Consider the following 26768-nt stretch of genomic DNA (forward strand, 5'->3'; position numbering starts at 1 on the left):
AGAATTGATTACATTTTATGGGTTCTATTCTTCAGAGTTAAAATTAATCACTGTATTGCAAGCCACACTGATTCCAGTGATACGAGGGAAACTACAGGTTAAAGACTTTTTTTTTTTTTTAATTGCAATTGGTTCATTATGTGATTATTATACATATAGTGTATATCAGAGGTGTCAAACTCCATTTCATCGAGCCACATCAACATTATGGTTGCCCTCAAAGGGCCGGTTGTATCTGTAAGACTATATAAATTTATCCACAGCTTTTTTTTTTTTTCCTCTCAGAGAATGGATGCAGGAACTTAACTACACCCTCCCCTGCTGAACTGTTTTGAAATTGCATTGTTCCTGTTCCATCGAAATTGCAACAGTTGGAGGAGTAAATGCCAGGAATGTGTTCTGTGTGGAGTTCAGGCGTTGCGGCTGTGTTCAGGCGTTGCGGCTGTGTTCAGGCGTTGCGGCTGTGTACGCGGCTGTGTACGGAGCGCGGCGTTCAGGCGTGCTCGGTTCAGCTCACTTCCAACCCTCCTTGGCTCTGACTTCTGAACCACTCTCCTCCATCCCCCACCTTTGCGCACTTTGCACATTTCTTCCTCCACAGCCCTCATCTCACCATCCCATCCCCTCCCCCCATCTCACCTACTCAGTCCAGAAGGGGATCACGGTGCAGCTTACCACATAATGCAATAATAAAAAAGTGCAGTGCTAATGTGAAATAAACAAAATTAAATGTTCATATATGTGGTTAAAGGGCCTTGAAAAGACTCATCCATAAAAAATTCCTGAAGAAAAAAATGGAAACAGTCCCACAAAGTCCTAGTGCCAAAATGTGTAGTTGAGTTAGTCCAACAGAAACAATAATGTGTGTTAAATAGACCCAGGTGAGTCTAATTAACTTCAATATCCTGAGCATAAGTGTGAAGACAAAAAAAAAAAATATATATATATATATATATATATATATATATATATATATATATATATATATATATAGGTCCAAGCAAATCTGTGATAATTTGAGGAAGATACGAATATCTTGATTTTCGTTATGGTGGTAGATAATTGCGCTTACCAGAGCGAGTGGACTTGCAATACCCTACAGTATGCAAGTCAATTGAGCCAAAAGATGGATGTAGAATAACTTTGAAGGGGGTATCCTCAGGCCTTATATCTTGACTGTGCAATCTTCCGGAGACAAAAGATAAGGAATCCCTCATCCAGACCGGGTTGTTGTATACAGAAAAAGAAAAAATATAATAGTATGATACCGCCAACAACAGTGTGGATGAGTCTTTTCAAGGCCCTTTTACCACATTTATGAACATTTTAATTTTGTTTATTTCACATTAGCGCTGCACTTATTTATTATTGTTTTTTACCAATTTATTTTGTCAGTTGGTAGTGCTAGCAGCTCTTGTGCAGGACAGTCAGGAATCGGAGAGTTTTTGCTTAAAGCCCTGGGTGCGAGGGCCACATGAAATGGCCTGGAGATTTGGCCTGCAGGCCTTATGTTTGACACGTGGTGTATATAGATTAATGAGCTAGTCTTTGTAAATTAGAGATATTGGTGAAGCTTCCTTATCAGCTTTATTACAGTATTATAGTGTTAATTTTTTTTCTTTTTTTAATTTGTATTTTATTTTAGCTTTTAGAGAAAGCAGAGGCCCGGGAGAGAGAACGTGAGAAGGAAGAGGCCCGGAAAATGAAAAGAAAGGAATCTGCTTTCAAGAGTATGTTAAAACAAGCAGCGCCACCCATAGAAGCGGACTCTGTATGGGAAGAGGTAAAACTGTTTGTAGAATAGCCAATAGTTCTCCAGCAAGTGCTGTTTTTAAACATTTTATTTCTCCCCCCTTTGAGGGACACAGGATGTCCCACTTTAACTCCACATTCCCATACTGTGGAACAGACAGATCCTCTCTTCACCATCCTATGTGTCTTTCCAGCCAGACAGATCTCTCCCTGTCATGGTGGATCTCCAAATCTGTTTTGAATTTGTGAAAGTTCTGCATCCCCTTGCTCTGGAAGGTGGGGACAACCAGATGCCAGCCTTACCATTCTGGTGAACCTGGTCCTTGGAAGAATCAAGACTCCCCATCAACATTGTGGAACTTCGAGCCATCGAGTTGACTCTCCAACACGTGACCCCCTTTTTGCAAGGCAACCAAGTCAGGTTGCAGTCAGACAATGCCACAGCAGTAGCCTACTTAACCATTTGTGGACCGCCCGCCCTAAAGTACTGCGGACGGGCAGCCCGCACAGGCAAAGCAACGTACCTTTCCGTCGCTACCGCCTTCCAGGTTTAGGGCACGTGCACCCCGATGTCTTCAAAATCTCTGTCAAAAATAGGTAAAACCAGATGTGGACATCCTGACTTTCAGGTATAACATGCTGAACAGGTTTTTGGCCAGAAGGAGTAGATGCCCTGGTGATACCTTAGATTATTTTCAGTCTGATACATGCCTTCCCTCTGATAATGTTTATCCCTCAACTGCTGTGCAAAAAAAGAGGTAAAGAGGGTTCCAGTGATTCTCCTTGAATTGACCAAGAAGAAAGTTGTACACAAACTTACTCGGACTCCTAGTGAACGAGCGTTTGCCTCTTCCAAACAGACCAGAGTCATTGATGCATAGCTACTTCCACCCTGCATTTCAGTTGCTGGCTTTAGCAGCATGGCTGTCTGTTTATATTTTGCTCTTCCTTCAATCTAGCCTTGACTAGCATCTGGCCCGTCTACCCTTTATAGGACAGGTTTCTGCCTCATCCATTCTCTTTCAGAAAGCTCTCGTTTTGTGCTCCCTAATAGACAATTCTTTATAGTGTTGCTCCTATAATTCCCAAATTTGATTCCCCGTGTTACCTTGGGGTCTCAACCTGGTGCTCTTTAGAGACCCCCATTTAAACTTTTAGAGATCCCTTTGGGGGAGACCTTGCATGCAAGTATGCCTTCCTGGTGTCCATTAACCTGTTAGGCATGTTTCTGAGCTGGCAGCTTTTCTTTTTTGTAATGTTCCTAATGCTTGGACAGTTACTTTGTTGTACTATTGTGGCACCACTGTGGTAACCTAGCATTCCAGTTGGGACATTACTTGAACGGTAACATAATGCTGCTTTCCTTTCCTCTAATGGCTCTACTGTGACTTTGACCATTCTGATGGGGTCTGGCAAATCCAGATGACAAAGTTGATGCAAAGGTTCAGCTGCTGAACCTTGTTTTCCATCTCAAACCCTGATAAAGGACGAGTTTTGTTGATCTCTGGATACGTTGGATACTCTTTTGATTGGCCTCCTGACCCTTAACTGGAAACAAGTAATATTTTAGACCTTTTAGCAGTGGTGTGGTTTTTTTTTTTAGTTCACATTTTTTGTTGCTTCCGATCATGGCACTACTGTGAATTTATCATGATGCCACTGATAGTTCAGCTTTATTGGATGGCAATGCTAGTACAGAGATTGGTGCTTGTATGGGGAGAGCCCCACAGGTCCTGCCTGCTTCACAATGGGACCAGCTTGTGCTTTCCTCTTTGTATTTCACTGAATATTTTAGTAAGCTTAACTTAATTTTTTTTTTTTTTTTTTTTTTTGGCTCGTCTTCCCTAAGGTTCGGGAAAGGTTTAATAAGGAGGCAGCATTTGAAGATATCACACTGGAAGCAGAACGGAAAAGGATATTTAGAGATTTTGTTCATGCCATAGAGGTAATTTTTATTCATAACTCCTATATCACATGCGACATTACCGATCAGAAAATACCTTGTGCTAATCTTATTTAATATGGCAGGCAGAAATGTATAGCTTTTGCCTCTGTAAAATTAAATGTTCGTTCTCTGCTAGCCTGCTCTGTGCTGCAAGCTCAGAGGGTTTTATATCAATTGAAGAGTGATTCCAGTCAAAGGGTACTGCTAAGATTATTCAGGAAACATTGCAATATTTAGAAAGGTTTTTTTTTTTTTTGCTTCTTTTAGACCAGTTTAAAAAAGTCCACTTTGGAGTGGCACAAGTGTGAATGGAGAAATAAAAAACATTTTAGAAATTTAAAAACAAAGATTTGACCGAACACCCCTCATCTGTTCCCTTTTTTAAAAATGAAATAATTGTTTTGCAACATTACTGTTTTTTTTTTTTTTTTTTTTTTTTTTTTTTTTTTATTACTTTAATACTTTATTACGTTTAGTAACTGACACCGGTTTAATTTTTTTTAAAGCATGAATGTCTGCATCATCATTCGAAAAACAAGAAGCACTCAAAGAAATCAAAGAAACATCATAGGAAGAGGTCCCGCTCGCGCTCTGTGAGTACCGGCCTGCTGCTGTTGTATTTGTAGACTGCTCTTTCAGTAAGCACACTTTATATGGTAACACTGCCACATAGTGGAGCTGCTCAGTCAGTGCAGTTAGCAGGGGTCAGCTAAAAACGAGGAACAGAAATGGGAGGATGTTTCAAGACATGACATAAAAACATAGATGGGAAGATTCAGCTCAGTCAAGCAATACTGGCAACACTACACATCCATATTTCCATTTTAGCAAGGAGAACAATACTTTTCCTTTTTTGATGTGTTTTTTTTTTTTTTTTTTTTTTTTTAGGGCTCGGAATCCGAGGATGAAGAGGAGAACCACACAAAAAAGAAGACCAGGCAAAGGTCAGACTCCAGGTCTGGCTCTGAACATTCCTCTAGCGGAGAATCAGGTAATATTAGAAAACTAAAGACTCAAGTGAACAGACTACTATGGATTCAGAAGCTACTACTGTAGCTCTCTTCAAAATTGTGGTGGGGGGATTTAACTGCCCAAACGATATATTTAGAGTTCTTTAGGGTTGTGGTGATAGACTGTTCCTTCCACCTTTTGACATAACCGTGATAAGTTGATGGCTTAAGGAATTTGTAACCAGCCTGAGTGAGTCAGAAAAATTGCCAGAGAGGCACGACACAAAGTTTAATCTGTCGCTGCTCGTTTGTTACTGCTTGGAAAATAAAGAGAACAGGTTTGTTCTAAAACAGATGTTTGAGAGGTGGGGGGTGATGTCCCTGCCAGGGTCCTGGACGGCCCTGTGGTACAGGGAACGTTGTCTCCGAACACAACTGTACATGACAAATGGGGTGAAATCTCCCTAACATGGACAATGACAGCAACAACTCTTGACAGAGGTTATAATACCTTTCCATCTAAAATAAAAAAAAAAAAAGAAAAAGTTATCTTTAGTTACTTTATTGGGCCTCTAGCCCATCATGTAGTGTCTAGATTGTGGGCTCAGAGCAATGCATTAGACGGGAGTTACTTTGTAGGAAACTATATATCAATATTGTTGGGAACAGAGCCTAGCGGCTGGAAGCATATGAACCATGGCTGCAGTCTTTTCCTTTCACAGATTTTAGTTCATGTCTTACTGTGTTTTTCATGTTGCAGTTCATATGACCTGGTCCGTATGTTTATTTGATACTTTGTTTGACAGAAAAAAGTTATAAAAAGACAAAGAAGCACAAAAAGAAGAGTAAGAAGAGAAGACATAAATCTGTAAGCATGTTTTGTATTCAGGAAGTGTTTATTGTACACTGTGTCTTTCTTGATTTTATAATATATAGATTTTTGTTTCCATGCCTTATTTGAAACTTTAACATTTAGTTTATTATTATGGAATGTTTAGCATTGAGGCTACTCCTACCTTAGTCGCAGAGATGGTATCCTGTGAAGATGTACTCTTTAACACGTTGTAGAGTTAATTTGATGATGAGCTTTGTGCTATCTGTACAAAGACTGGGCTTTAGTCACTTTACTCTTAATGTTCCTCTAAAGTCGAAAACATTGTTTGAAGGGTTAGAAGTTTTTGAACTTTTGGAATTTTTTTTTTTTTTTTTTTTTATTAAAACGGTCTGATGGGTTTGGAGTTCTGAACGGCAGCCTCTTCATCAAACCATGAAAGATGGATTGACTTTAGAGTTAAGGTGAAAAGTAAAACTGGAAAGTCTGCATCTCCTCCAGCAGCTGGTTATAGCAGCCCTCACAGCCAGTTTGCCAAAACCAACCTCTGAGGAGTGGCATGCTTGTTGTACCTTTTCTAATTTTACTTTTCACTTCAATCCCTTAGTCATCCTCCTTTCAGTTTTATACCCTGATAAAGGTATTGCTTTTCTAGACCCATTCACATGTTTGATATATCAAAGGAATATATCAGACTGTTTTAATGGAATAAACCTTTAGAAACTTGTCTTTTGCACTTCTGGTTACATCCCAAGGTGTTCTTGTTGAACCTTTTTAATGTGAGCTACCTGCCCAGTGTGCAAACTCGCCATGTTGACCAGTCCATCTTTCCTCAGGTGTGTGTTTTTCTCTCTCATGCATTGACCGACGCAGCTGCATATTCTCTATTCATATTTCTGCATATTCTTCTTAACCATTGGGTTATGCTGCCCCCCTACAGGAGTAGGAAACTAGGCAGGAAAAAACTTTAACATGCCTATGGGGCAGTCCCTGAAGGCATACACCCACCCACTCACTCTGCTATAGGATTCAGTTTTTCTGCCTAGTTTAGGAGTAGGACCTAGTTCCCAGCTGGGACTTCGGTCTTAGCTTGTTTTTTTTATTTTTAAAGGGAACCTTTTGTTGAAATGTTAATTTTGTAGCTAGTTATGTTCCTGGGAGAACTGCAATCAACAGCCAGACTGGGTTTCGGACTGGATATCCTAGATCCTTAAGGTCTCCCAGTCTTGGCAGCAGGCGTGTGCATGTTATAGTCCTGCGCTAGGCCTCACCACGACAGAGTCCCAATGATCGGGGGCTGGCCCACGAGTGAAACACCTCGCAGGGGGGCACACGACCTGGTTTGTTGATTAGGGTCTCCCTATAGCTCTTGCGGTCTCGGGGTGGTTGTGGTCCCCTCCTTGGGATGGTCGGACCCCCGTGTTCCATTCCATTTCCCGCAGTCCCTCTAACAGTCATGGTGGTCTTTTGGCCCCAACCTACCCCTTGGTTTGCCCAATTCCACATGAGACTTCTGCAACAGGGAATTATTGTCAAGTGAAACAAGGATCCAAAGTCTTTGAAAAGCTGATTTGGTGCAGTCAAAACGCAAGAAGTGCACTGTGTCATGGCAAATCTTTTCTTCCATTGTATTGGACCGTGGTAACCACGTATGCCAGTTTGGGGGGGGGGGGGGGTTACTAGGAAAGCTGTGTCCAGAGGCCCTGAAAGAGTTTAGGCTTCCGATTTAAATATTCTGGAACTTGGAGTGCTTTGCTTGAGTCACTGGACAAATCATTTGCAGGGTTGTCCAGTTTGGATTCAATCAATTATTTTTTCAATGCCGTTTAGCTACGCATTCTTTGATTCACACTTTTATCCAGGGAGTTTGTCATGTGGCTCCTCCGATACGGTGGGATCTTAACTTGGTACTGTCTGTCCTTCAAAAACCTCCCTTTGAAAATTTAGGGAGATTCCTCTGCTTACATGGTCACAGAAGGTGGCCTTTTTGGTGGCTATTAAAGGTCAGGTTCCATCTGTCCCTGTGAAGGTGCATTCTGCTAGGTGCTGAGAGTGCCTCTTGGGCCTTTCGCCATCAGGCGTCAGTAATACAAGTTTGCAAGGTGGCAAATTTGGTCGTCAGTGCACAACACATTCACAAAATTCTACAAAGTAGATATGTTGGCATCTTCAGATGCTGCTTTTCACTGCAAGGTTTTGCAGGCTGCTGTCTAAAAGATAATTTTTTTTTTTTCTCTTTGAGGGTGTGTTGTTTTTTTTTTTTTTTTTCTGGGTGAGCTCCATTTTACCTGGTTAGCTAAGTTTAGCCTTGGGGAATTGCGTTCTTTTTTGCATTGTTTTCCCACCCCTCATACAAATACTGCTTTGGGGCGTCCCAATGGTCAAGAAGATATGGAGCTGCGTCTCAGTGAATGATAAAGAAAACTGGATTTTTGACTTACCGTAAAATCCTTTTCTCTGAAGTTCATTTACAGAAGCAGCACCCGCCCCTCTAATTATGAGTGGAATGGGGTTGTGGTCTTCTAAAAACACTGCTTGCAACAAAACTGAGGGCTATAGCAGAGTGTGTGGGGTTATGCCTGCAGGGACTGCCCCATAGGCGTGGTAAACCTTTTTCCTGCCTAGTGTCCTACTCCTGTAGGGGCTAGCATAACCCAATGGTCAAGAAGCTATGGAGCTGCGTCTGTCGATGCACTTCAGAGAAAAGGGTATTACGGCAAGTCCAAAATTTAGTTTTTTTTTGTTAAGGTTTTTATTGCTGTTCAAGATGGCCCTTTTGGTGGGGGAAAATAAATCTCTGCCTATCCTCACACACTGTCCTGTGTTTGACAGGGGTTTACCGGTTTGAACACTAACAGTCCAGTAAAAAAAAAGGCTTCTCTGGGGATATTTTAATGAGAGCTTATGATTTTTAGAACTACTCCTATTGGTCACAGATACATTTTCAACCTATTGTTAGGTCTGTTTGAGCAGATGGAAATTTAGTTCTAGTAAATGGAAAGCCAGCCATACTCCCCAGTAAAAAGCCTCAGTTGAAGGTTTAATGAATGCAAAAGCAAGACAGTCCAACTGAACTACACCCTCTGCGAAAGGGAAAAAAATGTTGCTGTACCTGCACCTTGATTTACTGACTGCCTTAAGCCCCGTACACACGTACTGATCGTCGGCCGAACGATCGGCCGTCTTTTGTCCAGGGCTGTCGTGTCTGTTGAAAACTGCAAAAGACTGCACACGAATTTTGTCGGCCAACAACAGCCGACTGCAGAAGTGATGTCATGTGATGGTTAACTTTCCTTGTCTTTTTTTCTTTTCTGAGCATGTCCAGTCTTGCTAATCTGCTGTCTGTCGGCCGAAATCTGTACGGACTGGCGAACAATCGGCCGTTCTGGTGTTGGCCAACAAAAATTTTAATGCCTGAACGACAGTTTCTTTTCGGCCGAAAGTTCGCTGTCGGAAGCATCATACTAACAAGCCTACAATCAGCCGATCAGTCGTCGGCCGAATATTTACGGCCGACAATCGGTACGTGTGTACGGGGCTTAAGTCACCAAGATGATCCCAGCAAATCTAAAAATGTGGGGATTTACATCTGATAGCGTACACATAACGCACAGCATTTCACTCTCTCAGCACAACCTGTTAATTGATGTTAGGCTTAATAGTACATACACATGTAAGCAATCTCAAGACAAGAGCTGTGTGCTGCATAGAGATGAGAAGAGAAAACCTTGCAACTGTGAAAATGTTAAAAGAATATAGCAGCAAGCACACCAACAGTCACAACAACTAATATACAAAAGTGCAGTGCCTATACAGTATAGTGAAAATTATAAATAACAAAGCAAACTAGTGAATTCAGTTATATCAATAAAGTCAGTGAAAGTGGAAAAAAGTCCAACAAAGTGCCAAATGTGAACAGTGTGAAATCTTCAACAAGTGTCCATATATTCATACACCAATGTGTACCTCCACCAAACACTAAATGGATCCTGCTTACCAGAATGCTTTTGCCCCCCCTAATACAGAGCAGTAAAAACAAGTTTGTTATATCAGGCCTCGACAAACCCCGGGCGCCAGGTCGCATTTGCGACTAGAATTAGCGACCTGGCGCCTGGGGTGCCCTGCAGGAGGTGTCCTGTCCCTTTTGCGCCCCCACCTTCTTTCCCGAGTGCACGGACTTCCATGCCATCCATAAATTGAGGCCCCGGCTTTTCGGCCTTCTTCTGTGAGATGAGAGGCTAGGGGAACTGGCGCCCTCTTGTGGTGGCCGGTAGTAATGCATGTTCTCAATGCCTTCCCTCTCATCTGCTCTTTGGAAGGAGATAGAAAGTTTTTGCCGGCTTCATCTCTCTGTCCAGTTACCTTTGCTTAAAGGTAAGTGGACAGGGAGTGTGGTTATTATTATTAATTTATTTTTTAAATTAAAAAAAAAAAATAATAATAATAATTTTTTTTTCTTTTTTTAATTATTAAAAAAAAATAAAACATCATTTTTTTTTTTTCAATTCTTATTAAAAAAATTTAATATATATATATATAATATATATATATCTTTTTTTTTTCCTTATCGCCGTGCCACAGCCGAAGGCCCCTTTCACACGGGCTGTCTGATCGGGTCCACCTGTCAGTTTTTCAGACAGACCTTATCGGACCCTTCATTCTCCTCTATGGAGCAGTAAGCCGCCATCTGATCCTGTCCTCCAAAAACAGATGGATGGTGGTTCTATTTTCTATCCATCCCGTGGATCGGATCAGATGGCATCGGATGGAAAGAGAGACAGTCTGTTTCTATCCAATTGCGCTATAGAGGAGAGTGGGGTTCTAGTCTTATTTATGTGTAAATTTAGTATCCGTTTTATTAAATAAAGCTTGGTTGTTAGTTTTAAAAAAAAAAAAAACTGGCTCCTAACTTTTTTAGCTGGCTCTTAGATTTCAGGCAAATTTGTCAAACCCTGTGTTATATGGCCAGGCTTCCGCCACAGAGCCGCCCCCACAACCTCCAATTCAGGTCAGGACTCGCAGATCACCCTCCGGTTCAATATTGTACCATAATTAACCACTTCCTGACCCCACACAGTACATTTTACATTTAGTTCATTATTTTGACATTAAATACTGTTGCCATAACCCCAATATCATTTTGTACTGTGGGCGATTCTCTACAAGATAAAAGTGGTCCCAGCGGCCAATTTACCACATGATCACTTTTAGAGGTGGCAGAAGAGGTGCAGCCCACCCACAAAAAATTGTGTTTAAAAGACTGCTGCACAAATACAGTGTGACATAAAATATTGCAACAATCGCCATTTTATTCTCCATGGTCTCTGCTAAATAAATATATTATGTTTTGAGGGTTCTAGGTGACTTTCTAACACAAAATACTAATTTAAACTTGTAAACAAAAAGTTCCAGAATAGGCCTGATCAGCAAGTGGGCATAGTATAAAACTGATAAAGCGCTTTTTCGGTAATAGTGGGGCAAAGCGTTCTGGTAAGCAGGAGCTATTTAGTGCTTGTGGAGGTACACATAGATATATGAATATATAGGGACACCTGCTGAAGATTTCACTCAGTTTACATTTGGCACTTTATTGGACTTTTTCAACTTTTACTGGACTTTTGATATTGAATTCACTATTTTATTGTTTATAATTTGCATTATACTGTATATGCACAACATTTTTGGATATTAATATGGGAAGACCTGGGGGAAATAAATGAAAAATTGGGGTAAAAACAGGTGCCCCAAAAGCCTGCTTTTTTTCCAAAGCCATTATTTTTTTTTTTGTGGTTTTCCAGAAAAATTGAAGAAAAAAAGTGTGGAATATGTTTTTACAATGATAAAATATTTGACATGAAGACCTTATAGAGTGGGTGTAAACCCCTACATATACCCATTGATGTGACTGGCCCCGGCTGAGATTAAATAAATCCTTCTACATAAATTGTACCTGTTTATCTGCAGCCATCTTTCCCTGACATCCATTCAAAGTGCAGAATTTACACAGGAGATCTCTCAGCTTTATAAAGCAGGGAGCTGAAGTTGCATCTGTGAGGAGAGCTCTGAAAGCTGATTGGAAGGAAGAGGCACACACAAGAACAGAGCTGAGGCTGTCAGACTGCCTTCCCCTGCCACCATATTGTTTCTTGATATCAGGAAAACTCATCAGAAGTGATTCATGCAGATAACAGAGGAATGAGGCAGCAGAACAAAATCACCCAGTGGATAAAGACATGTACACACTATCGAGATTTGCTTTGATCAGATTTCATATCTGAGGTTTACAACCACTTTCATGGAACCTTTCTGAGACTTAATGAAAAGTCCTAAATTATTGCAAGTTCTTTCAGCAGAAGACACCCAAATCCTAGAATGCAGTTCAAGTAGCACTGTATTTCTCAATGTAGTTCTCAAACAAGAGAAATATGCATTTCTGCCACAAGGGGACACTGCAGGGGCTCCAGTTTTGCTTCTGGGCTCCATCTTGTACCTCCTAAAGTTGGGAGATTGTTAGGGTACAATAGATGATGGTTATTGTCCTCTCGGGCCTTAATTGACAGGTAAGAGGATAAACTTATGTATATAAAGAAGCAGGTGCGCTAAACTGATAAGTGTCAACCAATCAGGTTGAAGTGAACCAAAACAACAATATAATAAACAAATATTCACACAACTGTTGCATATGTGATGAATGGTAAAGTGATGAACATAAAATACAAAGAAGTGTAATTACTAAATCAGCAATGTGAATATCAAAATCACACTTAAATGAAGGTGAAGAATAAAGCAAGGGTGCATAGAGTCCAAAACAATATTTCCAGTTAGATGTGAAGATATCCAGGTGAAATATCCACTACAACTCTAAGGTGCAGATGATCCCGCCACCATGTTAAGGACTGGCCCCTTACCAGAGTAGAATATTATGGGCGTATATGAGAACTCCAGATGAGGAATAGGTGCTCAGGGGAGGATGAGATCACTCAAATAGGAGGATAAGCCTCTTACCAGATAATTGAGAGCTTGATCTTAATTTCTCCTGAATGGTGTTTGTCCTCTATCCTGGGCGTCCTCACTTTGGACAGTTCCTCTCTGGTGCCAGTAACTATGTCCACGTAGGTATCTTCCACAGACGAAGGAAAGAGAAATCTTTATTCTCGGACTGTGCTGTACACCACAGTCAGAGAATAAAGATTTCTCTTTCCTTCGTCTGTGGAAGATACCTACGTGGACATAGTTACTGGCACCAGAGAGGAACTGTCCAAAGTGAGGACGCCCAGGATAGAGGACAAACACCATTCAGGAGAAATTAAGATCAAGCTCTCAATTATCTGGTAAGAGGCTTATCCTCCTATTTGAGTGATCACATCCTCCCCTGAGCACCTATTCCTCATCTGGAGTAATCATATACGCCCTTAATATTCTACTCTGGTAAGGGGCCAGTCCTTAACATGGTGGCGGGATCATCTGCACCTTAGAGTTGTAGTGGATATTTCACCTGGATATCTTCACATCTAACTGGAAATATTGTTTTGGACTCTATGCACCCTTGCTTTATTCTTCACCTTCATTTAAGTGTGATTTTGATATTCACATTGCTGATTTAGTAATTACACTTCTTTGTATTTTATGTTCATCACTTTACCATTCATCACATATGCAACAGTTGTGTGAATATTTGTTTATTATATTGTTGTTTTGGTTCACTTCAACCTGATTGGTTGACACTTATCAGTTTAGCGCACCTGCTTCTTTATATATATAATTTTCCCCGATTGGTTCTAAGGTTGCAGCTTTACTTTTTTTATATCCTGCGCACTTTTTTTTCACATATACAAGAGGATAAACTTGTCTGACAAATTTATTTCATCTTTATAGCTGTTAAATGATTCCTATTAATGTTCTCCACCATCACAGCATAATGTTTACCTATAGTTTGGTTAGTAAATTGGTTTTTCTTTTCCTCCTCTCAGTCAAATGGTGAAACCAACATCTAGAGTTTGGAAACATTTCCACAGTGCAATTTCTGCTGAGAGCAAAGCTGCAATTTGCAAATATTGTGAAGAAATATTCCTTTTCATGTTTCCAGTGTAACACGATTTTCAATTTGTAAAACTACTCCACACTTTTTTTTTTCTCAATTCTGAGAATTTTCCTTTTTTTGTTTCTGAAGAAAAACAGGGAAAAAACATTTTTCTCATTCCTTCAAAATTTTCAGAAGTTAACATCTCTTGTACTGCTGCACTCCTCCGCCTCCAGAATGTTGTCACTTTTGGGATGAGCACAGACACGCCATGGTTCCCACAAGTAGTTTTCTTAAAGCAGGATGGGCACAGACTTCCCAGGAATATTTCCGTACCTCAGCTGCCTTGTATATCTGAACACTGGACAACCATTGTTACTAGATTATTTCTGCAGATCTAAACCGCTCTGTTTTTAGAAGCTAAACAAGGATTTTTGTTTAGACCAGAGTTTCTTTTTAACCACTTTGTTCTTTCCATGATGACATGAACAGAATTCTCCAGAATCTGAAGGAGAGAGGGACAGAGATAGAAAAGACCGAGACAAGGATGATAAGGAACGATCGAGGCAGAAAGAATCAAAACAGAAATCTCCTAAAAGGAAATCAACAAAGGAGAAAGATTCTGTAAGTGGATTCTTTTAAATAAACTGAAAAAAAAAAAAAATATATATATAAAAATTTTCTTTTTTTTTTTTTTTTTTAATCGAAACAATTGCTGGGCAAATGGAAATATTTTAAATCAAAGATGCTGATTTTATGTTTATAGAAGTATATTTCCGTGTTTTCCTTAGTCACAGTTCTGCAGTGTTGTCCTGATGGCTGTGCTTTTAGTGGTTTCCTTTGGACCACACACTGTTGTATGCTGCTATATGGGTGGGGTGTTAGTGATTAAATATAGTTGTGGCTTTGGGTATCCTCTGTAGCATCTGGAATCACAGAAGGTTAAGATTATTTGCTTACCATTTACAAACAAGCATATAAAAAAAGTGGACTTTCCGATATATGAATTTTTCTTTTTATTTTTTTGTCATAGTCTGGTAAGTATGCTCTTCTTCTTCTTCTTCTTCTTCTTCTTCTTCTTCTTCTTCTTCTTCTTCTTCTTCTTCTTCTTCTTCTTCTTCTTCTTCTTCTTCTTCTTCTTCTTCTTCTTCTTCTTCTTCTTCTTCTTCTTCTTCTTCTTCTTCTTCTTCTTCTTCTTCTTCTTCTTCTTCTTCTTCTTCTTCTTCTTCTTCTTCTTCTTCTTCTTCTTCTTCTTCTTCTTCTTCTTCTTCTTCTTCTTCTTCTTCTTCTTCTTCTTCTTCTTTTCTTTTTTCAAAAGGCTTGTTTGCACATACTTCCCAGAAACAATAGTTGAAGGCTCCCTTTTGGTCGGCTTTACTTTCCCTTTAAAAAGTTTGGGCCAGGCTGAACTAAATAAACGTATTTCCTTCAGGAACATGTGGGACCGCTGGGCATTCTGTATACCCACTTGTAGACCGCAATTTGAATTTAAAATATATATATATATATATAATATATCTCAACACCCACCCACACCTGCCACTTGCTGGTGTTTTACGGGCTTACTGCTTTTACCAGCGAGCCTGGGAAACTATCTCCGACGGTTGGCGCAGCTGGCCATAGAGGTGAACAGCGATCACCTCTTTGATCTTCGAAGACTGGAGCGACGTCATGATGTCCCTTCCAGGCTAGGGTGGAGGTAAACTATATGTGTGTGTGTGTGTATATATATATATATATATATATATATATATATTTATATATTATCTCTCTTTTGTAAAGGCAGAGGAGAGATTTCCACAAAAGACCTGTCATCCCTTATTTCGATTACATTTACATCCTTTGTAATAGGAATAAAAGGGATTAAGTACTAAAAAAAAAAACACATATGTAAGTCGCGCATGCATATGTAAAGGGCGTTTACACCACACATGAGGTATCTCACCGAAAGTGCAAGAGCAATCATTCTAGTGCTATTCCTCTTCTAACTCTAAACAGGTAACCTGTAAAAAATGTTTAAAACTTTGCCTTTTTTTTTTTTTTAGAAGTATTATGTCGCCATTCCACGAGTGTGCACAATTTTTAAGTGCGACATGTTGGATATCTATTTACTTGGCGTAGCACCATCTTTTTATATTTTACCAAAAATGTGGGTTATATGTTGGTCTTTGCATTAAACTTGAAGTGTGTGCTTTTCAAAAAAAATTGCAATTTGAAAAACCGCTGCCAAAATACCGTGTGACATAAAAACTAGCAAAGATCGCCATTTTATTTTTCAGGGTTTCTGCTAAAACAATCTATAATGTTTGGGAGTTCAAAGTAATTTTTTAGCTAAAAATACTGATTGTGCATTTTATTTTTTTACTAGGAGCCTTGAAAGCATTGCACCTGCGATCAGCAGAGCTCTTGCAGGCTCAGGGTAAGCTGTCTGCTCTTATTTCCTACAGGCAGGCAGTTACACACTGACAGGAAGCATCAGTGAACTTCCTAGAGCGCTCAACACCACCCTGGTAGTTCGTAGAGACCTACAAGCCAACAGCGGAAAAGGCTGTCAGCACCTGTAGTTCTCACATTCACAGAACTCTGTGAACTAAGGATGCGACTGGGTCGGCGGAGCCCCACATAGACTTGTGACAGCAAGTGTGAGGAAAAGATCCCCCACTTGCTGTCTCATCTGGGGATCGGGGGGGGGGGATATGGGGTGCGGGGGCTGCTGCAAAAGTAACCGGTTACATTTTACACCCTGGAATGGGGATAACATGTTAAAAAAGGTGAACTTATATCTGCCCAGATTTATGTCCTGTAATCACAATTCATAATTTAACTGTTTTCCGTGATCATTGCAGGGTAACTGGGACACATCCGGAAGTGAATTAAGTGAAGGAGAGTTGGAAAAGAGAAGACGGACCCTCCTGGAGCAGCTGGATGATGATCAATAATACCTGATTACCAAATAAGTTTACAATAAAATGTGACATATTTTAGTTGCTAGCAGGAAATTCTACTTTCCATTCGCTCAAATATCCACACTCTGTAAGAAAGAAAAAGTACTCGCACACAAAGGATTATCTCCATTTGAGGAGATCTGGGCCTCTTTGCAGAGTGTTGTAAATTTTAACGTTAATTTCAAAGAGTTGCCTTAAAACCTTTGAACAGAATGTGCCACATGATTTCCTGTAAGCCTGTACCTTGTGTAGACCATACATCTCTGCTGGGCTGTAAGAAGGAAAAAAAGGGGGACTGAAATGTATGTCTGATTTAAATAAAAGTCCTATTTTTTTATTTGTTTTATTTCCAGCCTCTGTCCGCTTTAGTGATTTGTTTTTTTTTTTTTTTTTCTTCTTCCCTGTGGCACATACGTTCCTGACTGGGATATTTTTGTACATTTTTATGAAGTATTAAAACCTCGTCTTCTAGTTTGTGGTAGTATTTATTTGAACACTTTTCATGGTGCAACTTCATCTGCACTCTTTGCTTAAATGCAGCAGCATATGTTATCAAAGCACGTGAAATAACAGCTGTCTGTGTTGTGAAGCATAACTATGGCCAAGTGCTGCCTTAAAGAGACAGCGTCATTAGACCATTAATTTCAACAACGTATTCTCAGATTATGTAAAGATTTAAAATTTTTCATGCATGTTATTTACCTGTAAAAGACTCCCTTGTGTAGATCTCTAAAGCTTTGAAATTGGTGCTGGTTGTCGCCATCTTTTATGTGATGATCTAGCCCCAGCAGACTTGAAGCTGCTACTCAAGGGGCACTTTATCCCTTAATTTCTCCCCCAGCTACTACCTAAATGTTTTGTGAAGGGAAGTGGATTTTTCTGTGCTTTTACCATCAGTCTTCTGATGGCAAGGTCTCTTTAAATGGAAATTTGAAGGTGGAATACTCATGTAAAAAGCCTCATGTGAAAATCAACAAAACATGCTAGTTTTTAGTTAATTAAATTGTCTTCAGCACTACTAAGTCAGGGCTTGACAAATTTGCCTGAAATCTAGGAGCCAGCTAAAAAAGGTAGGAGCCAGTTTTTTTTTTTTTTTTAACCAAGCTTTATTTCCAAAAAAAAAAGAACATACAAAATTTACACACAGATGACTAGAACCCCACTCTCCTCTATAGGGAAATCGGATCCACGGGATGGATAGAATATAGAACCACCATCCGTCTGTTTTTGGCGGACAGGATCAGATGGTGGCAGATTACAGCTTCATAGAGGAGACTGAAGGGTCCGATCGGGTCTGCCTGAAAAACTGACAGGCGCACCTGATCAGACAGCCCGTGTAAAAAGGGGCCTTCGGCTGTGTGGCTGTGGCATGGCGATGAGGGGAAAAAAAAATATATATATATATATATATTTATATATTAATTTTTTTTTTTTTTTTTTTTTTTTATTGAAGAAATAAATAATAATAACCACACTTCCGGTCCACCTTTTAAGCAAAGGTAAGTGGACAGGGAGATGAAGCCTGCAAAAACTTCCCTCTCATCTCCTCTTGGGAAGGAGATGGACAGGCAGGGGAAACAGAGCCATTAGTGACTGCTTGTCAAACTCCCGGCCACCACAAGAGGGTGCCAGTTCCCCGTTCTCTCACTAAAGAAGGCCGAAAAGCCGTGGCCTCAATTATTGGATGGTGCGGTAGTCCGTGCACTCGGGTAGGGGGTGCAAAAGGGACAGGACACCTCCTGCAGTGCACCCTAGTCGCCAATGCAACCTGGCGCCAGGGGTTTGTCGAGCCCTGTAATAGGTATTGTTACTGCCCTGGTGCTGATATCCAGCCCAGAAATCTGATCATTGTTTCCAAGTGTTCGGCTTTACTGTATTCTGAGCTAGGCCTGAGATCCTCAGTGCCTTCTCGTTAAAAGTAGGTGGGACTTAGGAAAGTAGGTGGCATCCGGATGTCAGAAGGTGAGACCTACACTAAGCACAGTTTAATTTACGTTGTCCCTTCTATTACTGTATATAGATGTTGGCACTGAGATTTTTTTTTTTCTAAATGAAATTTTAATTTAAAGTGCCTTTTTCCTAATCGATATACAGCTGTCACATGACCCAGATCTTTCCCTGCCTGCAGGAAACATAAGCAGGAGGAGCTTCTAGTCTACTCCTCTGCTGCTGGTCACATGTCAAAAAAAAAAAAAAAAAACCAGCCTTTGGAATACATAGTAAAAACATCAATAAACTGTTTAAAATTGTCATACAATTATATATTTGAGATCATATCTTTGTTTTTCAACAATAACATGGTGTAGGTGGATTTCTGCTATTTACAGGCTGTGCCACGCTCCACCGGCCTGTGTCTTAGAATAAGAGGGATAAGATGAAGCCTCCATTAATCTAAATGTAATATCTCACCCTCATTGGGTTTAGCTGGTTAGTGGGTATGGAGGAGAGGGGGAGTGGGCTGTCATTTACCACTGTGCATGCAGTATGCCCATATGTGTGACTCTATAGAGCATAGAGATGGGAGGAGTAGAGGAGACGCAGGCATCAGAGGTAGGCAGTTGGGTGACTTTTAGGAAGGGTAGAGGGAAGAGCGCTAGGGAGGCCAGTCCTGAGTTGGAACACCCTAACAAATTTGCCATGTTGCAGGTTGAGGGGGATATCAGCTCAGGGGTGGCAGTGCTGGAGCAGGCGCCCTCCCCCAGCTGCCAGGGGAGTGGTGGCTCCAGGAAGAAGGGGGGCCAAGACTCAGGAAAGGTTAGACAGGTTGTGGTAGGGGGGGACTCAATCATCAAGAGGACAGAGAGGGCAATCTGTCAAAGATCGCGGTAGCCGGACAGTGTTTACCGGGCACTCGAGTACGGCACATCGTGGATCGGGTAGACAGATTATTGGGCGGGGCTGGTGATGACCCAGCGGTCATGGTGCATGTGGGCACTAATGACCAAGTAAGAGGAAGGTGGAGGATCCTAAAGAACGATTTCAGGGACTAAGGGAATAGATTGAGGAATAGGACCTCGAAGGTGGTTTTCTCTGAAATACTGCCGGTACCTCGAGCCACACCAGAGAGGCAGAAGGAGATTAGGGAATTTAACAAGTGGCTGAGGAATTGGTGTAGGAAGGAGGGGTTCGGGTTCCTGGCTACTGGCTCTTTAGTAAGGATGGGCTGCACCTTAATGGGGATGGTACAGCTATTTTGGGGAGAAAGATGGCCACAAAGTTGGAGGGGCTTTTAAACTAGAAGACGAGGGGGATGGCCCAGAAGTAGAGTCAGTCAGGAGGGAGCAAAGGACAGAAGGTAGTAGTAGTAGAGTCAGCAGCGACAGTAGTTCCATAACGTCAATTGGGGGGTCTGTGCGGGAAAACCTCAGACCTAACAGGAATAAAAATAATCGCCATTCACTATCAACTTCTACAAAACTAAGATGGGTATATGCAAATGCCAGGAGCCTAGCTAATAAAATGGATGAGTTGGAAATGTTAGTACATGAGGAGGACATAGACCTTGTGGGAATAACGGAAACTTGGTTCTACCCCTCGCATGACTGGCTGGCCAATATCCAAGGGTATTTGGTGTACCGGAAGGACAGGGTAGGAAAAAGAGGGGGAGGGGTATGTCTCTATGTCAAGAATAATGCAAGGGTGGTGGAGAGGAGTGATATTATGGAAGGGATGAGTATGGAGTTAGAATCCGTGTGGGTAGAACTCCATAGGGAAGAAATGAAAGCAAAAGTAATTGTGGGGGTTTGCTATAGGCCACCCAACCAAAGGGAGGAGGTAGAGCTGGAATTTTTATCACTATTGGGTAAAGCGGCATAACTGGGATCAGTCATCCTATTGGGGGACTTTAATTATCCCGACATTGACTGGGAAGAGGGGACTACACACTCACAGAAGGCCCGTCTATTCATGGAAACCTTACAGGACAACTACATGTCTCAGTTGGTGGATTCTCCTACTAGAGAAAATGCAGTCCTGGATCTATTGATCACTAATGACCCAGACCTAATCTCGGAGGTAGGAGTCCAGGACAGCCTGGGCTCTAGTGATCACAGGATGATCACATTTAGCTTAAATAACAATATAACAAGGCAAGAGGGAAACATAAGAACCCTAAACTTCAGAAGGGCAAACTTTCCCAAATGATGCTCAATGATGGAAAGGGTAAACTGGGACCAAACCCTAGGAACACTGACCACGGAGGAAAAATGGGAATTCTTTAGGAACATATTAAATAAATGCATCTCGCAGTGCATTCCTATGGGAAATAAATTTAGAAGAGACAAAGCCAAACCTGGCTGGTTAAACCGTAATGTTAAACTTATTAGGGGGAAAAAAATGGCCTTCAAGAATTATAAATCAGAGGGCACAGTATATAGGCTTTTGAGCAATACAAGGAGGCAAATAAGAAAAGTTAATACGAAATCAAAATGGCTAAAATCAACTTTGAGAGACAAATAGCGGAGGATAGTAAAAAGAACCCAAAGAAATTCTTTAAATATATCAACAGTAAAAAAACTAGGGCAGAGCATGTTTCACACATAATTAACGATGATGGGAGGAGGGTTACAGAGGACACTGAAAAAGCAACCGTGCTGAATGCTTTTTTCTCGTCGGTCTTTACACACGAAAAGGAGGGGTACACTGACCATGACTGTATGGTTAGTAGTAATACACAGGACTTGCCGCTATGGCTAACAGAGGGTGAAATCAGGAAAAGGCTGGATAAAATTAACACAAATAAATCACCAGGCCCGGATTGCGTACATCCAAGAGTACTCAAAGAACTTAGTAAGGTTATATCTAGACCACTGTTCCTTATCTTTGCTGACCGTATTATGACAGGAAATGTACCAGGGGATTGGAGGAAAGCTAACGTGATACCAATATTCAAAAAAGGGCAGAGGCATGTCCCGGGAAGTGATAGGCCTGTCAGTCTGACATCGATAGTATGTAAACTTCTGGAGGGGATAAGGGACTATATTGTAGAGTTTGCTAAAGACGACAACATTATCAGCAGTAATCCGCATGTGTTTACAAATGGGCATTCTTGTCAAACCAATCTCTTAACATTCTATGAGGAGGTGAGCTGTGAGCTAGATAGGGGGAGACCAGTGGATGTGGTGTACCTGGATTTCGCTAAGGCGTTTGATACAGTTCCCCCCAAGCGCTTAATTTATAAAATAAGGTCTGCCGGCTTCGACCGCAGGGTTTGTCCTTGGATACGGAACTGGTTAAAAGGGCGTGTCCAAAGGGTGGGAATAAATAGCGCATACTCAGACTGGTCTGAGGTGGTAAGTGGGGTCCCCCAAGGCTCAGTCCTGTGACCAACCTTGTTCAATTTATTCATAAACAGCATTGAGGAAGGGATCAGTAGTTCTATATCAGTTTTTGCAGATGACAAAATTGGGCAGGGCAAATAACTTCACAGCATGAGGCAGATATCCTACAGAAGGACCAGGACAAAATAACAGAGCGGGCAACGACATGGCAAATGAGGTTTAATGTGGAGAAGTGTAAGGTTTTGCACTTGGGTACTAAAAGCACAATACACTTTAGGGGGGAACCTTTGGGGGAATCAAAAATGGAGAAAGATCTGGGAGTCTTGGTAGAGGATAGACTAGGCAATAGCATGCAATGTCAAGCGGCACCTGCCAAAGCCGGCAGAATATTAGCATGCATAAAAAAAAAGGGATGTATTCCAGAGATATGACTATAATCCTTCCACTTTATAAAACTCTGGTCCGACCACATCTGGAGTATTCTGTCCAGTTCTGGTCGCCAGTCCTCAGGAGGGATGTGTTGGAGCTGGAGAGAGTCCAGAGAAGGGCAACTAAACTAATTAGGGGATTGGAGGATCTTAATTATGAAGATCCTCTGCAATCGCTTGATTTATTCTCCCTGGAGTAGAGACACCTGAGAGGGGACATGATAGCAATTTATAACTATCGCAATGGTGATCTCAGCATAGAAAAAAAGCTTTCTCTTACGTCCTCCGACAGTCGCCGCCCCTTCATAATCTTCACCAATGGGTATTGACCTTTGCTCCGTAGGAGTAGCTAGGTAACAAGATTTGTTAATATAAAAGCTTTTAGCATATCACACCCCTAGGGGGCGGTCCCCTCAGTCAATACCTCCCTGCTTCCAGCATCCTCAACTCAGTTTGATCTTGCCTAGCTTAGGAGTTAGCTGACTGTTCCTGTGCTGGGGCTTTTCAGTCTCAGCCTTCGTCCGGGGGGCTGCTGCACTCCCCGATGGGGACGATCTGACTGAATGTGGTGTTTTTTCCTTAGTGTCTCAGGTGAGAAATGCTGATGGCTGAACGATCCGCATAAAGGGTCAGGGTGTCCAGTTCCTTTGATTCAAAGGGCGATGTGGCTGCTGGAGCTGGCGTGCTCTTCTCAGGGTCTCAGGGTCTCGCTCATCTCTGGACCTTATGGGGTCAGAGGGGGAGGCTGAGGTAGAAGGGGTTGATACTTCTCCCCCCGGCTCGTCTGAAGAGCTTGCACTCATGGATGAGTTGATCAATGGGACGCAGAGGAAACGCAAATCAGCGCAGGTTTTTCCCTGCCCTGCGGGATTTCATCACGCTGTTGATGAGCAATGGCGCATTTTAAAGTGGCCCTTTACTGTGCCAAAGAAGTTCAAACTGCGTTATCCGATTGCGCCCTCCACCGACGAGCGTTGGTGTGTGCCGCCTCAGGTGGATCATGCGGTGGCCGTTTTTGAATAAGCCTACTGAGATATCTGCTGAGCTTATATGGTTGCTGGTTCTAAGCCTATTTTTGCTTCCATCATGGCGGCCCATGCTATTGCGGATTGGACGCAGGGGGTCAGGCGCACCCTGGTGGCTGATTCAGCTCCGCCGACCACATTGGCTATGGTGGATCAAATTCATCAGGTGTCATGTACTTGTGTGATGCGGACTTTGTTTTGGTCCCCTGGGCGGCGCACCTATCCAGTGTAGCGATGTTGAACCGTCGTCTGATATGGCTGAAGAATTGGTCGGTTGACCAAGCTTCTCGCAAGACGCTGGCTATTTTTCCTACGCGGGATCTCGCCTTTTTGGCGAGGCTTTGGATACTCTGATACAGGGAGTTTCCGGGGGTAAGAGCACTCTTTTCCCCCACACTCACAAGAATAAGTCTTTTCGCGGTAAGAGAAAATCCTCGTTTAGACCCGCTCAGGGGTCTTTTCGTGCCTTTCGGTCGCAATCCAAAGGCTAGCCTTTCAAAGACCAAGGCTCCCAAAAGAAGCCGTGGGCGGGTAGGCAGAAGTCCGGCCCGTCCGGTTCTGCTTCCCACGCCAATTCAGCCTGAAAAGGCGCCCTCACCCGCTTCTGGGGTGGGGGGACGTTTGCGCGGTTTTCTACAACCCTGGTTGGCCCGCATTCGGGGCAGATGGGTTCAGGTAATCGTTCGATCTGGTTACATGATCGAGTTTCTCTCTCGGCCGGCGGGCAGATTTTTTCCCTCAAATCTTCAGTTATCTCCGGAGCGTTTGCAGGATCTGCGCCTGGCGGTACGGGTCCTGTGGGCCCAAGGAGTGGTGGTTCCGGTGCCTCATCGGGACAGATTTTGGGGGTTTTTACTCCACTCTGTTCTCTGTGCCCAGAAAGGAGGGCAAGGTGCGTCCGATTCGGGACTTAAAAGCTCTGACCCGCTGGTGCGGGTTCGCAAGTTCCGCATGGAATCCCTGCGCTCGGTGGTGGCTGCCCTGGTTCCGGGGGAATTCATGGCCTCCATCGTTTTGAAGGATGGATACCTTTACGTTCCCAATTTCGAGGGTCACCAGAAGTACCTTCGATTCGCCATTGCGGAGGATCACTACCAATTCGTGGCGTTACCTTTCGGTCTCGCTTCGGCTCCGTGGGTTTTCACCAAAGTGCTAGCGCCGGTCCTGGCTCTATTGCGAGCTCAGGGCATCTCTGTCTTGGGATATCCCACTCCGGTCTGCTGCCAGTCAGGACCTGGTAACCGACCTGTCCACCACGATGCGGACTCTGTAGGAGTTTGGTTGGACAATGAACATTCCTAAGTCGGCTCTATGTCCGTCGGTTCGTCTTCCCTACCTGGGAATGATTCTGGACTCTGTTCTAGCGTAGGTCTTCCTGCGAGAAGACAAGCTCAGGACGCTTCAGGACGAGGTCAGGTTCCTCAGGGACATTCAGTACTCGTCTCTCCGGACATGCATGAGATGTCTGGGATTAATGGTCTCGGCTTTCGAGGCGATTCCCTTTGCCCAGTTTCACACGCGGGGTCTTCAACTGAGATTCTGGCCGAGTGGGACGGGCGACCGCAATCTCTGGATCTGCGGATCTCTTTGAGCCATCGCGCCAGAAGGAATCTTCTGTGGTGGCTCCGGTCCCCGGCGGTGTCGGGGGGCAAGTCTTTTCGTCCTTTTTTTTTGTGGACGGTGGTCATCACGGATGCCAGCCTGTCGGGCTGGGGTGGTGTTCTGGGCGTTCTGTCTGCCCAGGGAACTTGGTCGGAGGAGGAGTCGTCTCTTCCGATCAACATTCTGGAATTGAGGGCGATAAAGCTTTGCCTTCTGCAATGGTCGGAACGGCTTCAGGGCCGTCCAGTTCGGGTTCAGACGGACAATGCCACAGCAGTGGCCTACATCAACCATCAAGGGGGCACCAGGAGTGCCCGAGCGGCTCGGGAAGTGGCCGACATTCTGTCATGGGCCGAGGCGCACGTCCCGGCGATATCGGCAGTACACATTGCGGGGGTGGAGAACTGGCAGGCGGACTATCTGAGTCGGCAGACCCTGGACCAGGGAGAATGGTCCCTCCACCCGGATGTCTTCCTGATGTTGTGCGCGAAGTGGGGTCTTCCAGATGTGGACCTGTTCGCGTCTCGTCTAAACGACAAGGTGGAAAGGTTCATGGCAAGGACGCGCGATCCGCGGGCGGACGCCTCGGACGTGTTGGTGGCGCCCTGGCATCAGTATCGTCTGATGTATGTCTTTCCTCCGATTCAGCTGTTGTCCAGGTTCCTTCGCAGGTTAGCCTCGGAACCACACACGGTGTTTCTTGTGGCCCCGGACTGGCCTCGCGGTCTTGGTACGCAGACCTCGTAAATCTGGCAGTCGACGCTCCGTGGCGTCTGCCGCTTCGAGACGGCCTTCTGTCTCAAGGGCCGATATTCCATCCTGCCTTACAGTCGCTGGCTTTAACGGCCTGGATGTTGAAAGCCAGGTCCAGAGGGATAGGGGTCTCTCCCCTGAGGTCATTCCCACCTTGATTAAGGCTAGAAAAGCCTCTTCAGGAAAAATTTACTACCGTACTTGGAAAGCGTAGTTTGCCTGGTGTGAGTCCAGGGGGTATTCCCCTCGCTCATACTCGGTGTCGAGAGTGTTGGCTTTCCTCCAATCTGGTGTGGACCAGTGTTTGGCGCTGGTCACGATTAAGGGTCAGATTTCTGCGCTGGCCATCCTTGTCCAACGCCCGGTGGCGTCTAATTCGTTGATTCGCACCTTTTGTTCAGGGGGTGCGACATTTGGTCCCTCCTAGGAGGGAACCTTTGCCTCCATGGGACTTGAACCTTGTTCTGTCCGTGTTGCAACAGGCTCCTTTTGAAAAGATCAGGGAGATCTCGTTGTCTCTGTTCAAAAAGGTTGCTTTTTTGGTGGCGATCACTTCGGCTCGCAGGGTGTCGGAGCTGGCGCCTTTGTCCTGCAGCTCTCCCTACTTGGTGATTCACTTGGATGAGGTGGTCCTTCGACCTAACCCTTCCTTTCTTCCGAAGAGGATCTCGGAGTTTCACCTTAATGAGGCCATTGTCTTGCCTTCGCTTTGCGCAAAGCCTAAGCATCCGAAGGGAGTTGCCTTGCATTCCTTGGATGTTGTTCGGGCGATCAGGGTTTATCTGTCATCGACTGAATCCTTTCGCAAGTCGGATTCCCTATTCGTCCTTCCTGAGGGACCTCGGAAGGACATGGCGGTGTCGGCTGCGACCATCGCCATTTGGATCAGACAGACCATTGAGGATGCCTATGCTTTGAAGGGGAAGGTTCCTCCCTTCCCTGTGTAGGCGCACTCTACCAGATCTCTGAGTGCGTCTTGGGCCTGTCATCATCGGGCTATTGTGGCCCAGGTGTGTAAGGTGGCGACTTGGTCGTCCGTTCACACCTTCTCCAACTTTTTACAAAGTGGGTGTCCTGGCATCGGCTGATGCTTCCTTTGGCCGTAAGGTTCTTAGTGCGGCGGTGCCTTAGGGACCCTTGTTTTTGGGCCCTTGGCTGTTGGGGTGTCTTACCCCTGGGTTACTTGTTCTTTCCTGGGTTGTTGCTCCTGTTGAGCACGTTATCCTGTTGCCCAGTT

The 26768-nt window shown here is 43.3% G+C and overlaps 1 protein-coding gene across 3 annotated transcripts in view; it reads left to right on the forward strand.

Annotated features, from left to right (window-relative positions):
- Positions 1-16546, forward strand: part of PRPF40A (pre-mRNA processing factor 40 homolog A) — a 77809-nt gene extending 61263 nt beyond the window's left edge. For all 3 annotated transcript variants that reach the window (XM_082261113.1, XM_082261114.1, XM_082261115.1), the window contains exons 21-27: positions 1646-1783; positions 3602-3697; positions 4204-4290; positions 4586-4688; positions 5454-5515; positions 13992-14123; positions 16346-16546. In XM_082261113.1, the coding sequence (XP_082117239.1) occupies positions 1646-1783; positions 3602-3697; positions 4204-4290; positions 4586-4688; positions 5454-5515; positions 13992-14123; positions 16346-16438 (711 nt within the window). In that variant the 3' untranslated portion in view covers positions 16439-16546. The remainder of the gene's footprint in view (positions 1-1645; positions 1784-3601; positions 3698-4203; positions 4291-4585; positions 4689-5453; positions 5516-13991; positions 14124-16345) is intronic.
- Positions 16547-26768: the final 10222 nt, after the last annotated feature.

This window comes from Pelophylax lessonae (genome assembly GCF_965119305.1).
Source record: "Pelophylax lessonae genome assembly, chromosome: 6".
In the NCBI taxonomy this organism is placed as follows: Eukaryota; Metazoa; Chordata; class Amphibia; order Anura; family Ranidae; genus Pelophylax; species Pelophylax lessonae.